Source organism: Dipodomys merriami, unplaced genomic scaffold (genome assembly GCF_024711535.1).
Source record: "Dipodomys merriami isolate MVZ:Mamm:240054 unplaced genomic scaffold, mDipMer1.0.p SCAF_1120, whole genome shotgun sequence".
NCBI lineage: Eukaryota > Metazoa > Chordata > Mammalia > Rodentia > Heteromyidae > Dipodomys > Dipodomys merriami.
Window position 1 is genome coordinate 115,353 of NW_027202406.1, and position 15,266 is coordinate 130,618.

General features: G+C 54.5%; 1 protein-coding gene across 1 annotated transcript in view; it reads left to right on the plus strand.

Annotated features, from left to right (window-relative positions):
* The window catches only part of LOC138822576 (scavenger receptor cysteine-rich domain-containing protein SCART1-like), a 48,496-nt gene that overhangs the window by 17,386 nt on the left and 15,844 nt on the right, over positions 1-15,266 (plus strand). The window contains exons 2-6 of the mRNA XM_070015396.1: positions 9,566-9,997; positions 10,819-10,956; positions 11,367-11,612; positions 12,055-12,122; positions 12,576-13,314. Of these exons, the coding sequence (XP_069871497.1) occupies positions 9,566-9,997; positions 10,819-10,956; positions 11,367-11,612; positions 12,055-12,122; positions 12,576-13,314 (1,623 nt within the window). The remainder of the gene's footprint in view (positions 1-9,565; positions 9,998-10,818; positions 10,957-11,366; positions 11,613-12,054; positions 12,123-12,575; positions 13,315-15,266) is intronic.

The following is a 15,266-nucleotide window of genomic DNA, read 5'->3' on the forward strand; positions in this document are numbered from 1 at the left end:
GTGGTCAGTGTGTATCTGCTGTGTGTGGTCAGTGTGTGTCTGCTGTGTGTGGGCAGTGTGTGTGTGTCTGCTGTGTGTGGTCAGTGTGTGTCCATCTGCTGTGTGTGGTCAGTGTGTGTCTGCTGTGTGTGGTCAGTGTGTGTCTGCTGTGTGTGGTCAGTGTATGTCCATCTGCTGTGTGTGGGCAGTGTGTGTCTGCTGTGTGTGGGCAGTGTGTGTGTCTGCTGTGTGTGGTCAGTGTGTGTCTGTTGTGTGTGGGCAGTGTGTGTGTGTCTGTTGTGTGTGGGCAGTGTGTGTCTGCTGTGTGTGGTCAGTGTGTGTCTGCTGTGTGTGGGCAGTGTGTGTGTGTCTGCTGTGTGTGGACAGTGTGTGTCTGCTGTGTGTGGGCAGTGTGTGTCCATCTGCTGTGTGTGGGCAGTATCCTTCTGTGAGGACAGTGTCTGCTGTTACCTGGCCCTCTAGTCCAAGGCCATGTTCTTGGCGAGGAGTCTGAAGTGCAGAGGATATCTGCCCAGGTCCCAGAGTAAGGGAAGGTCAGAGTTTGAGTGCAGCCCTGGCCTGAGCCCCTGCCCTGAGCTCTGCTGCCCTGTGGTCTTCGGAGGGAAATGGAGCTCTCCTGCCACTTACGGAGGCTTTGGCGGCATATGGGGGCCGGGCTGAGGGGCGCGAAGGCGGCTGTGGAGGCTTCTGGGAGCCCCAGGGAGGGCCTGGGGGAAGCTGGTGGGAGCAGGGCAGGAGCCACCCTGCGGAGCCCACCCTGAGAGGGCCCCCGTCCAACGCCCTTCTCAATGGGCAGAGGACAGCGCAGCTCCGAGCATCTGCTACTGCCCAGTCCACGTCCCCCACAGCGAAAGCAAGCAGGTTCTCCACACCCCAATAGCCCCTTGGCTCCAGGCTCAGCTCCAGGGTGAGGATCGGCTCAGCTCCCAGCCAGCAATGCCGTCCTTAGCTCCTTCATGTCCCCACACAGCAGACAGACACACTGTCCCCACACAGCAGACGGACACACACTGTCCACACAGCAGACGGACACACACTGTCCACACACAGCAGACGGACACACACTGTCCACACACAGCAGACGGACACACACTGCCCACACACAGCAGACGGACACACACTGTCCACACACAGCAGACAGACACACACTGCCCACACAGCCGACGGACACACTGTCCACACACAGCAGACAGACACACACTGCCCACACAGCCGACACACACTGTCCACACACAGCAGACGGACACACACTGTCCACACACACAGCAGATGGACACACTGTCCACACACAGCAGACGGACACACACTGCCCATACAGCAGACACACACTGTCCACACACAGCAGAAGGACACACACTATCCATACAGCAGACAGACACACTGTCCACACACAGCAGATGGACACATACTGTCCACACACAGCAGACAGACATACACTGTCCACACACAGCAGATGGACACATACTGTCCACACACAGCAGACAGACATACACTGTCCACACACAGCAGAAGGACACACACTGTCCACACACAGCAGAAGGACACACACTGCCCACACAGCAGATGGACACACACTGCCCACACACAGCAGACACACACACACTGTTCACACACAGCAGACACACACACTGTCCACACATCTCAGACACACAGTAGACACACACACACACACTGTCTACACACAGCAGACACACAGTAGACACATATACACACTGTCCACACACAGCAGACACACACATACACTGTCCACACACAGCAGACACACACATACACTGTCCACACACAGCAGACACACACACACACACTGTTTACACTCAGCAGACACACACTGTTCACATACAGCAGACACACACACACACTGTCTACACACAGCAGACACACAGTAGACACACACACTGTTCACACACAGCAGACACACACTGTTCATACCCAGCAAACACACACACACTGTCCACACACAGCAGACACACACTGTTCACACACAGCAGACACACACTGTTCACACACAGCAGACACACACACACACTGTCCACACACAGCAGACACACAGTAGACACACACACACACACTGTCCACACACAGCAGACACACACACATTGTTCACACACAGCAGACACACACTGTCCACACACAGCAGACATACACTGTCCACACAAAGCAGACACACAGTAGACACACACACACACACTGTTCACACACAGCAGACACACACCATCTCCACACACCAGATGGACACACACACTGTCTACATACAGCAGACACACAGTAGACACACACACACACTGTTCACACACAGCAGACACACATACACTATCCACACACAACAGACACACTGTCTACACACAGCAGACACACAATAGATACACACACACTGTTCACACACACTTCACACACACACACTGTCCACACACAGCAGACACATACACACTGTTCACACACAGCAGACACACACTGTTCACACACAGCAGACACACACACACTGTTCACACATGCACACATGCACACACACACACTGTTCACACACAGCAGACACACACCAGCCCCATACAGCTGTCCCCACCTGTGAGACATACACTGTCTCCACGCTAGCTGTTACAGGATGGAGGAGATGGGCTCTGAGGACAGGGAGGCCCAGCGTTGGCTTCAGGGGTGTCCTGATGAACGGGAGGGATCCAGGGGCTCTGCAGATGCTTGTCCTGACCTTGCCCAACATTTGGGTTCAGTCGGTATCCCAGACCATCAGAGTGGCAAGGGCCTGAGGAGATGTGAGGCCCATCTGACCTGGTGTGCTGGGGCCCCTTGCTGCACCTGATCTCCAGCATTGCTAGCTGCTAGTGTCCGCTAGGAGATGGCTACAGAAATCGAGTCCTGGCCCCTGTCCTGACAGGCCCCGTGAGTCACAACAAGAACCACTGTCCACTGGCTTGGACTGGGAGACACTGCAGAATCACAGGTCTACTTCCAAATGGACACAGTGCTATTTTCCAGGCTTTCCCAAGGACTCAGTGCTGCTCTGGACACAGGGCTCCTATTTTCCAGGCTTTCCCAAGGACTCTGGACACAGATTTGCAGATGGTTTCTTACCTGGAGGAATTTGGAGACCAGGCCCAGACAGGGCTGACTGACTGAGGGCAGAGCCCAGGCTTTGGGGCCCTCTTACTCTGCTTGCTCCTGGAGCCCAGGGCTCAGACAGTGTGCAGTTTGTTCTCGGATAGGATCGTTGACCCTCCAGGTATTCCAACACGGTCAGAACTTGGAGGATGCAAACGCAGATGATCTGTTACCTAGGTGACCCTCTCCCCAGTAAAAGACCCTTTCACGTCAGAGACAGGAACCAATGCCAGAGACAGAGCAGGGGTCTCCTTCAGTATTGCTTCTTGACCTGGGTTGGAGCGTGGGCACTGGGCAGGGCAGATCCCCACACTGTGACAGAGCTCAGGGGGACTTTTGTGCAGGCGGGAGGCTCGTGGGCGGGGCGGGCGCTGGCTGAGGAAGCCGAGGCCCCTCCTGCCCTGTCCTCGGCTGGCTCTCAGCAGCGCCCTCTCCTCGCAGCGAGGACGCACGCACTGTGCCTGTGACGTGGGGTGTGGAGGGAACCCCTCCTCCTCAGCAAGGCCGAGGGCGCGTCATCTGAGGTCCAGGCCCTCTGCCCTCCCCATCCACCGGCATGGCCAGCCCAGTCTTTTACCTCCTCCTTCCCACCAGAGCCCGTCCCCTCGCTGGCTGTGCAGCTGTGTCAGGTGCCCTTCCGGCGCCACACGGTCCCGGGGATGGGAAGTGAGGTGGACACGGGGGGTGGCAGGGTGACAAGGGGTCTTTGGCCCTGAGTTTGCACATTGGCCGCAAGGAACAGCGGAGGACCCCCTGGAGGTGGAGGGAAGCGGTCAGTGTGGCTGTGTTCCCTCTCCAAAGTCAAGTTACGCATCTTCCCATGGTGTGCGTGAGGTCCTTGTGAATCAGGGGTGCCCTAAGTTCCAGACCCTCAGCTGGGGCCTCGGATGTCTGGGGAGTCGGTGGTGCTGCGGTTCCACTCTGCCGCAGGGGTGCGGCAGGAAGGGGGTGCAGCAGGAAGGGGGTGGGGCTTTGGGTAGACCCCTAAAACAGGACGAATCCTGGAGGTATGGAGAGTAAAGGTCCTGCCACTGGCCACGCTCACCTGGCCTGGCCGGTCCCCAGAGTCTGGCACAGAGGGCGCACACCCCAGTCAGCCCCCAGCCCCCAGCCCCCGGCCCCCGGCCCCCAGACCCCGGCCCCCGGCCCCCAGACCCCGGCCCCCGGCCCCCAGACCCCGGCCCCCGGCCCCCAGACCCCGGCCCCCAGACCCCGGCCCCCGGCCCCCAGACCCCGGCCCCCGGCCCCCGGCCCCCAGACCCCGGCCCCCGGCCCCCGGCCCCCGGCCCCCAGACCCCGGCCCCCGGCCCCCGGCCCCCGGCCCCCAGCCCCGGCCCCCAGCCCCGGCCCTGCTGCCACAGCCTCTAGGCTCAGCATCCACTGCGCTCTCACGCGTAGCCAAGGGCCCCTTCTGGGAAAGCAAGACGCAGGCCAGGGAGCACTCCCCGACCCAGAGGCCTTGTCCCAGTCGGCACAGGCCAGGGCGCACTCCCCGACCCAGAGGCCTTGTCCCAGTCGGCACAGGCCCCAGGGGCTGCCGCGGGCCCTGCCCACTGCAGGCTGCCCGCACCGGCGTCTCCAGTGCCCAGGAAGCTTTACTGCAGCCTCGACTTTCTCTCCTGGCTCCTGAGAAGCAGCAGGGAAATGGCTCCTCTCTTAGGGACAAAGGGCGAGTCCTAGCCCGTGCTTGCTTTGTCTCTACCCTGTCTGTGCCCTTTTGGAGCATTGCACACACATGTCCTACTCACTCTCACTCTGATGAACTCTGGAATGGTGGAAGGGAAGGAATCTAGTTCCCGACCTACCCTCTGCTCCTGTGACTTCCACCCTGCCTTCGGCCGGGGCCACGAGGTACTTCTGCTCCAGCCTCACAGCAGGGGAGGCCACACCTGCCGTGGATTTCCTTAGAGAGCTCCTGTTGAGTAGTGTGCTCCTCCCCCACGGCTCGCTTTTAGGGCACTGTCACTTCTCTAGAAGATTGAGTAGCCAGCCCACAAGGGCGGGCATTTCCACCATTCTCTACGTTTTGTCAGTGGGAATGCACACGGCATTCCCATCTTTTATTGGCTGGTTCCTAGACGTCTGGCATTCTTTGGCTTTTTTCTTTTTGCTTATGTGGTGCTGAGGAATCGAACCCTCAGGCATGCAAGGCAAGCACTCTACCACTGAGCCTCCTTCCCAGCCCACGTCTGGCATTCTTGATGCAAAATATGGATTCTGAATCAAAGTAACTTGGATGCCATCTTGGCATCTTGCTATTGATTGTAGACAGGGACTTTCCAGACTCTAGACGTTAGAGAGGACACTCGGACTGCAAAATTGTCATGGGCTCCTGGAAACTCCCGCTTCCTCTAGATAATTGGGGTCCTGATAGTCCCTTATTGTCCCCCTGAATTATCACTTTGTTAGAGTTAAGTGTCCCCACCTAGTCACTTTGCCTATGTATAATCATTTTATTAAGAATAAGTACATTCACTTTGCCTATGTATAACCACTTCATTAGGAATAGTATCGTTACTTAGCTTGCTTTGATTTATGTATGACACTTTTGTTAAGGTTGTTAGTGTAGTAGGAAGACCCCTACTCAGGCAGGCAAGCCCACCTAGTCGTCCGGAGTGACAGAGCCCACCGCAACAAAGTTGTTAATAACGAAGCAACTTTATTGAGAAGGTTCCTACACTGACCGGCCAGGACTGTAGCACAGGCTCAGGAGCTGATACTGCGACCCTGACCAGCCCCCATTTGTTGGTTTTTAAAGGCAAAATCCATGAGGTCGAGCCTGGTCATGCGCAGGTGACCAATGGGATCGTAACACACACAAAGGATTGTATGGTCCTACCAGACCCCACACAGGTGGCCAATAGGCGGAGTTTACCGTAAGCACGTGCAAAAGGCAGAGTTTACTGTAAACACGTGGTGTCAGAGCCAGATTACAACCTATCTGTATTATGGGTCTGTCCTTAACAGAACAATCAAGGTGAGTTAGGTTGTTAGGGGGTGGGGGACCTAGAGGCATTCTTCCCATTCCAAGAACTGGGCTGGTTGGAGCCAAGGTCAAGTTAACCTTGTTCAGAGGTTTTTTTCCCCCTAAAACCCCTAAAACAAAGGCAAAGCCTGGAAGAAGCTGTGCCAGCACGTCTCCTCTCAGGGCCGACGCCAGCTAGAACTGTTCTCCACCAGGCACATGTCGCTGTGTGCTCGCTCTGTTCGGGACTGCTCGCCCTGCCGTCGCCCGCCTTTTAGTAACCACTCCAAATTCCACCTTTTTAATTGTGGCAACCCTGAATCCCGATAACTGAGGTCCCTCACAAAGGGCGAGCTGCTTGGGAGGGCCATTTTGTATGTGTTGCTCTTTGCGACTCAGCTGGTTCCACCTCTGGGCTGCATTCTCCGGTGACTTCTGCTGACTTTCCTGAAGATTTTCCTGATTTTTCCACCCCACTGGCCTGTCTTCAAGCAGTGGTGTTTGGGGCTCTGCGTTCTGACCTGATTTGCTTGTCTTCCTGTTGTCACCTCTGGTGCAGTCGGCCAGAAATGTGAGAGCAGAAAGTGGGGCACCTGTCAGGGCTGAAGACGTTTCCACCTACTGTGAGTTTGCAAAGGTTTGACTTTAGGTTAAAAAATGGGTAGTGAAGACAGACAGACAGACAGACAGACAGACACACACACACCCCATACACACACACCACACACACACCACACACACACACACACACACACACCATACACACACACCACACACCCACACCATACACACACACCACACACCCACACCCACATACACCACACACACACACACCATACACACACACACACACCATACACACACATACCACACACACACCACACACACACACACACACCATACACACACACACACCACACACACACACACCACACACACATACCACACACACACACACAACATACACACACACCACACACCCACACCCACACACACCACACACACACACACCACACACACCACACACACACACCATACACACACACACACCACACACACACACACCATACACACACACACACCACACACACCACACACACCACACACACACACACACACCACACACACACCACACACACACACACACACACACCACACACACACCACACACACATTTGCATTTATTTGCATCTATCAGACAGACTAATTCCCCCTTGTTTTCAGTGTTGTAAATCATACTGATGGGTTTTCTAATGTCAACTTTTCTAAATTCAGCTTTGTGCTCCTGGCAGACCCAGGAGGCAGGCACACAATGCTGGGCCTGGAATGCTCTTTGTGGAAAGTTTTCTTTCCTTAAAAATAGTGCTGGTGGCTCACGCCTGTCATCCTAGCTATTCAAGAGGCTGAGATTTGAGGATCAGGGTTCAAAGCCAGCCGGGGCAGGAAGGCCCATGAAACTCTTATCTCCAGTGAACCATCAGAAAGCTGGAAGTGGTGCTGTATCTCAAGTGGTAGAGCGCTAGCCTTGAGCTGAAGAGCTGAGGGACAGCGCCCAGGCCCAGAGTTCAGGCCCCACAACCGGACCCAAATAAAACCAAAAAAACAAAACAAAACAAAAGTGTGTGGTGCTTTGATATACATATGTATGCTGGAATGATTGCCAAAATCGAGTCAGTTAAGATGCCCAGCAATTCACCTAATTTTGTTTCTGTGGTAAAAGAATGTGAAATCTTTTCTATTAGCCTGGTTTTTAGTATACAATACAATATACTGACACTAGTTCTCTGCTACACATTTAATCTTAAACTTGCCTTCTTTTGACCTACTTCCCTCTGTTTTCTTCCCACAATTTAATTTTGTTTCTTTGTATTTAACATTTTATATTTTTATATTTAATATTTCATATTGTGCACTATTTGTCATTATGTGTCTGATTTATTTAATGCGATATTCTCTAGGGCTGTCGATTATTACATGTGATCATTTCTCCTCTCCTCCTTCATCCTCTTCCTCCTTCCATCTTCTATTTTTTTAAGTATTGAGGTTTGAACTCAGGGCTGGGTACTTGTCAGGCAGTGGCTCTACCACTTGAGCTACCCACTCAACCCTTTTTACATTGGAGATATATAGTTCTAGTACCAAAGCTTGAACCAAGGGCCTAGTGCTTGCTTTTACTTTTTTTTTTTTTTCATGACTGACACTCAACGTGGGTCACATCTCCAGCCTGGCATTTTACTGGTTAATAAAAGACGGAGTCTTGGTTCTGCCTGGGCTAACTCTGAACCTTAATCCTCCAGGTCTCAGCCTCTTGAGTGCCTTGAGTTGAAGTGTGGACAACTGGCTGTTGGCACTTTGGGTGTTGAGTTCACGCTCAGGCCAGCCTGAACTATAATCTTCCTACTTGTATTTCCTACTTGTGAGGCTGGGATTAAAAGGCTAACATTCTTCTTTATCCATATCTGTTTTCATATCTATATGTATAGCCAAAAAAGCATTTCCTGTGTCATTCATGTGCTAATGGACATGCATGTGCAATGAAAAGAGGGTCATGGGTCTTTGACATACGACAGTTTCCTTTGGGTACTGTGTCGGATTTTTCATCAGTCCATTTGTTTCTGGGCCAGGAATAGAGCTCATAGGGAGGGTAAGGGCAACTCTGGAGCCTAGCTCATGGTGCCAGAGAGCAGAGAGAAAGACAGAGGCACAGGACAGCACAGTCTCAAAGGCACCCCTAGCACCCTACTTCCTGCGAGGCCCCGCCAGCGAAAGATTCCATAGTCTTCCCAAGTCGCAGCACTAGCGGGAGATGAAGGACCACGCCTTCAGCAGCGAGTCTCTTGGAGACATTTCCTTAAAACCACACTAGATATGTATCTAGCTGTGGCATAACTGGAGCCCATGGGATTTCCAGTCTTTTGAGTACCCTCCTTACTACTTTTCACAATAGCTGGATCTACCCATGTGCCAGTGATGCCGAGGGCAGCTGAGATGCCCTCTGCTGGGCTTCTCCCTCTGAGAACACGCTCTGGCGCCTGACACAGGGCTTCTCTGTGCGTGTCCTGCAGAGTCCGTGGCACTGAGGCTTCGAGGCAGTAGCAGAGGCTGTGCTGGGTGGCTGGACGTGCTGTGCAATGGGTCCTGGGGTGCTGTGTGCAGCAATGCCCTCCGGGATGTCTCCATGACTGTCATCTGCAGGCAGCTGGCGTGCGGGGACCGGGGCTGGCTGGAGAGCAGGCCCCCCCCTCCGGCAGGCTCAGGCATCTCCTGGGTCGACAGAATTGAGTGCTCCACTCTGTGGCAGTGTCCCTCCTCGCCCTGGCGCCCTCAGTCCTGTGCCCCAGGAGAGGAGCTCAGGTGGGTGCTGTGGTCTCAGAGGTGCCGTGGAAGGCTGTGTGTCTGCTAGAGCCCAGGCCCTGCCCGTGGGTCATGGTGGCCCACAGCTGGATTCTGCGGAGTTCCTGGGCATGTACGCTCTGTGTCTTCCCACAGGACAGTCACAGGCAGTACCACAGGCCTCAACTGCTCATCCCCACTCGTCAGTCTGCCTCCCAGTTGCCTTGCGTATCCAGATGCAACGCCACCTTAACCTCACATCTCCTTCCAGAGGAGGGCGCTCTGCGGGCGATCGGGGGCCCCGACGGGGCTGCTCCGGGCGCGTGGAACTCTGGCACGCGGGCTCCTGGGGCACCGTGTGCGACGACTCCTGGGACCTGGCGGATGCGGACGTCGCGTGCCGCCAGCTGGGCTGCGGCTGGGCCGTGGAGGCCGCGCTGGGGGCCGCCTTCGGCCCGGGCGCGGGGCTCGTGTGGCTGGACGAGGTGGGCTGCCGGGGCAGCGAGGCGTCCCTGTGGCGCTGCCCCGCGGAGCCGTGGGGGCACGGAGACTGCACCCACAAGGAGGACGCGGGCGTGCGGTGCTCAGGTGAGGGCCAGGGGCGAGTTTGGGGTGATCCTACCTTCTGCTCAGCCAGATCTCCTCGCCTGGGCCATGAGGCAGAGGCTCTGCTGGGGAGGACAGCGCAGATGCCTGTGCTGCCCTGTGGGGCACAGGTCCATGCTGCTGAGGGCAGTTGATGCCTTCCCGCCAGCATTTCTCCTGTAGGTGCCACGGCACTGGGTAGGCGACTTGTTCTCACGCCCATTCTCCTGCCCCGCAGTGCCTAGCGGGCCTGAGGTGGATCTCAGCTCTGCCCAGTGCTGGGCACCTGTGGAATCCGGGCCCGTCATCTCTTCTTTAGCTGGTCTGGCCCTTTAGGGATGGCTGCCCAGCCTACGTGGGCAATGCTTTTTCCTGTCCCTGGGGGGACAGAGGCCCCAGCTCTCCGGCAGCTACTTCTTAGGTCTTTCCCTTGCTGACTGCGGGGTCCAGCACATTTGGATGTCACAGCTCACGTCCAACACGGAGCTGAGGAGGGCAGTGACCACAGTGAGACCCTGGGGCCCATACCAGGTCCCACCGCACCCTGCCTTAGTCCACACAGCGAGATTCTCTCACCGGGACTTTCCAAGGAGCCTCCCTGGGGTCCTTCCACCCACGGTCTCTGCAGGCCCACTTGGGAACTTCCACCTAGATGCTCTTACACGGGCCCTTCGCACCAGCAGGTTGGCTCTCTGCCTGGGGCCATGTCTGGGCAGATGTCTGGAGGCCTTGTGGGTGCCCCGCCCCTTCCTGAGGGGCTGAGGGTCACAAAGCCCTGGGCAGTTCAGGCACACAGGAGGCCCCGCCTCTCTCTGTGCCCACAGCCCCTTCTTCAGCTCCTCTGCCTGTGCATTCGGTCTGGACTCTGCCTGAGATCTCCTGCCTGGTCCTTGGCTGCTCTCTGGCCCTGACCCTCCTGGGCCTGGGTGCTCTGTGGTGCCGAGGCAGAGCTGCCAGCATGGGTATGTGACGACTCAGAGGGGGAGAAACTCTGAGACCACGGCCACAGCAGGGCCTCTCTGCTCTGGTCCCTGCCGTGTGTACTAGCTAGTCTCCAGGCCAGCCGCAAGTGGGTGGGCTTCTTTGCATGCCTGAGCTGTTGGGAGAAGAGTCCCTTCTTCTTCTGAGATAGGCTGGATGAAGAGATGTTGTCTTCTCAGGGTTCTGGAAATATTTGTCTGCCACCCAACCCCTTCATTATCGCTCAGGAATGAGTGTCGTGCCTGTACCAGCCATCTCTCCCTAGGACACAGCCTGTGTGCCCAGCAGTAAGGGGTTCATCTGTCTCAGCACCCATGGGGGATACAGGGCCAGGGAGGGCTCCACCTGCAGGAGGGCTTTGCCTCAGGTGGTTCTGGTGTGGCGTTTGCAGGTTCTGGAATGTCTGGGCACTTGCCATCAGAAGGTATCTACGAGCACATTGAAGCCGTTTCTGTGGAGAAGAAGCAAGAGGAGCCCACAGTGTCCAGAGACCTGGTGCAGGAGCAGGATTATGACGATGTGGGAGACCCAGAGGAAGACTCTGGAGAGGAGGAGGAGGAGGAGGAGGAGGAGGAGGAGGAGGAGGAAGAGGAGGAGGAGGACAGGGCCTTCCTGAGCCCGGCGGGTGTGCACCTCTGTGCCCTGGGGTCCGTGGCTCTCCTCCTGCTGTACTGTTCTCATGCGGGGAGCTCTGCTCTGGCTGGCACCTATATTTAAAGAATCAGCGTTGCTTTTCTGTGTCCCTGAGCCTCAATCCCATCTCTGGCCTAGGGCATTTTGCCCTTAAAGCTGCTCCGTAGGCTAGAGTCTTGTGACAGGCAGACTTTGGGCTTTGGTTTCCTTTTGAGCTCTTTCATACGTGCCCAGAGGGTTCTCAAGCACCTTCTGGAGGGACCCTGGTGCACAGAGGCTGGGGAGGCGGTGTCAGTGTGAGAAGCGATCTCACGGCCACCTGCCCGGTCCTGTGCAGCTGTCTGTCCCTCGGTGTCTTCACTCTGCAGAGGGAAAGCAGGGCTGAGGATGCCGGGCACTCTGGGCAGTCCCTGGAGGTGACCGGATATGTCTCTTGTCAAACACAGATGGGGCTCCTGACAGCCTTGGTCCTGATGCTCAGACCAGCACAGAAGATCTTGGCACGGGCCAGCATGTGATGACCCCGCACTGACCTCAGGGGACATGAGCCTGTCCAGAGCATGGTATAAAGGAACCCAGGAGACCGGGACCTTCCTCCTTCTCATTCTTTAAACATGGTATTAAGCTCCTTTGGAGCTCATCCCTCCATCTGTCCACCCACCCACCCATCCATCCTCAGTCTTTCCCAGAAACTTGTCACACTCTACTATGGCCCTCACTGTGTCCTGCCCCATTGCAGACTTTTGTCCTCATGTTTAAAGCAGCCTTTATGGGTTTTCTGGTCACCCTTTCCTCGTAGTTCTTCTGAGGAGTATGTGGGTTCCTATGTACCTCCTGTCAACTATAGACAGGGCTGTGCTGCCTCAGCCCAAGGGGGAGGACCTGAGAGTCCAACCTGGCTTGTCGTGGTCCCAACACATACTGGACACTTGGGGATGTGTTCAATGCCTTCACGACCACACTTCAGAGAGCATTCCGGACCATGTTCATCCAAGACCACATTCCCCATGTCCAGACCACCTTCATCCAAGACCACACTCCCCATGTCCTGACCACAGTCATCCAAGGCCACATTATCCATGTCCTGACCACGTTCATCCAAGACCACATTTCCCACGTCCTGACCACGTTCATCCAAGACCACATTCTCCATGTCCTGACCACATTCATCCAAGGCCACATTTCCCACATCCTGACCACGTTCATCCAAGACCACATTCTCCACGTCCTGACCACGGTCATCCAAGGCCACATTTCCCACGTCCTGACCACATTCATCCAAGACCACATTCTCCATGTCCTGACCACCTTCATCCAAGACCACATTCTCCATGTCCTGACCATGTTCATCCAAGACCACATTCTCCATTTCCTGACCACCTTCATACAAGACCACATTCTCCATGTCCTGACCACGTTCATCCAAGACCATATTCTCCATGTCCTGACCACATGTGTCCAAGACCACATTCTCCATGTCATGACCACATGTGTCCAAGACCACATTCTCCATGTCCTGACCACATATGTCCAACACCACATTCTCCATATCCTGACCACATGTGTCCAACACCACATTCTCCATGTCCTGACCACCTTCATCCAAGACCACATTCTCCATGTCCTGACCACATGTTTCCAAGACCCCATTCTCTATGTCCTGACCACTTTCATCCAAGACCACATTCTCCATGTCCTGACCACATGTGTCTAAGACCACATTCCCCATGTCCCAGCCATGTGGTCCAAGACCACATTCTCCATGTCCTGACCACGTGGTCCAAGACCACATTCTCCATGTCATGACCACATGTGTCTAAGACCACATTCTCCATGTCCTGACCACGTTCATTCAAGACCACATTCTCCATGTCCTGACCCCGGTCATCCAAGACCACATTCCCCATATCCTGACCCAACACATGTCCAAGACCACATTCCCCATGTCCTGATCACATGGTCCAAGACCACATTCTCCATGTCCTGACCACGTTCATCCAAGACCACATTCTCCATGTCCTGACCATGTGGTCCAAGACCATATTCTCCATGTCCTGACTACATTCATCCAAGACCACATTCTCCATGTCCTGACCACATTCATCCAAGACCACATTCTCCATGTCCTGACCACGTGGTCCAAGACCATATTCTCCATGTCCTGACCACATCCATCCGAGACCACATTCTCCATGTCCTGACCACGTTCATCCAAGACCACATTCTCCATGTCCTGACCACGTTCATCCAAGACCACATTCTCCATGTCCTGACCACGTTCATCCAAGACCACATTCTCCATGTCCTGACCACATGTGTACAACACCACATTCTCCATGTCCTGACCACATGTGTCCAAGACCACATTCCTCATGTTCTGACCACATGGTCCAAGACCACATTCTCCGTGTCCTGACCACATGTGTCCAAGACCACATTCTCTATGTCCTGACCACGTTCATCCAAGACCACATTCCCCATGTCCTGACCACATGGTCCAAGACCACATTCTCCATGTCCTGACCACGTTCATCCAAGACCACATTCTCCATGTCCTGACCACGTGGTCCAAGACCACATTCTCCATGTCCTGACCACATTCATCCAAGACCACATTCTCCATATCCTGACCACATTCATCCAAGACCACATTCCCCATGTCCTGACCACATGGTCCAAGACCACATTCTCCATGTCCTGACCACGTTCATCCAAGACTACATTCTCCATATCCTGACCACGTTCATCCAAGACCACATTCCCCATGTCCTGACCACGTTCATCCAAGACCACATTCCCCATGTCCTGACCACGTGGTCCAAGACCATATTCTCCATGTCCTGACCACATTCATCTAAGACCACATTCCCCATGTCCTGACCACGTTCATCCAAGACCACATTCTCCATGTGACCGCTTTTCTCTCCTAATGAGCCTCTGATCACACCTACACTTTCATCTCCATCTATCAGCTGCTCACAAGTGACCACTACCTATGGCCTTTACACCTTGATTAGCCCTCAATAGACACACATTCAGGCCCAGATCTTCATGTCTGTATTCCCTCTGGGAATCCTGGCCATTCTCTTCTCTGTGTGGTCAGGAAAATGTCTGCAAATGAATGGAAATAATCGTAATTTAAAAAGCATTGCCCTCATGAAGTTCTTTTGGATAGTGGACCCCCATGGTATCCTTGGGTAGAATGTGGTCAGTTAACTTTGGATCTTAAATTACCTCCAAAGGCTCTGTTTTGATGGCTTAGGCACCAGCTTCTCCTGTTACTAGAAGGTGTCAGATCTCATGGAATATAGTGTAAGGAAATCTGGTCATTTGGTGCATGCATGCCCTTGAAAGGGCATTTGGGTGTCAGCTCCCTCTTCTCCCTCTCTCATGTTTCCTAGCCACTGTGTGGTGAGCAGCTAAGTTCTACCATGTACCACATCATGATGTTCTGTCTCTCCAGAGACCCCAAAGCAGCTGGTGCAACCAACCATGGACTGAAACCTCTAAACCTGAGTCAAAAGACTTCTTTGAGTGTCTCGAGTGTTTAGTCATAGTAACGAATAGCTGACTACATACACACTTATGATATCAGTGAAGGACCTATAGTGCTTTCATGTAGAGTGGCATCTACATGGGGAGGTCCTGGAAGCCAGTG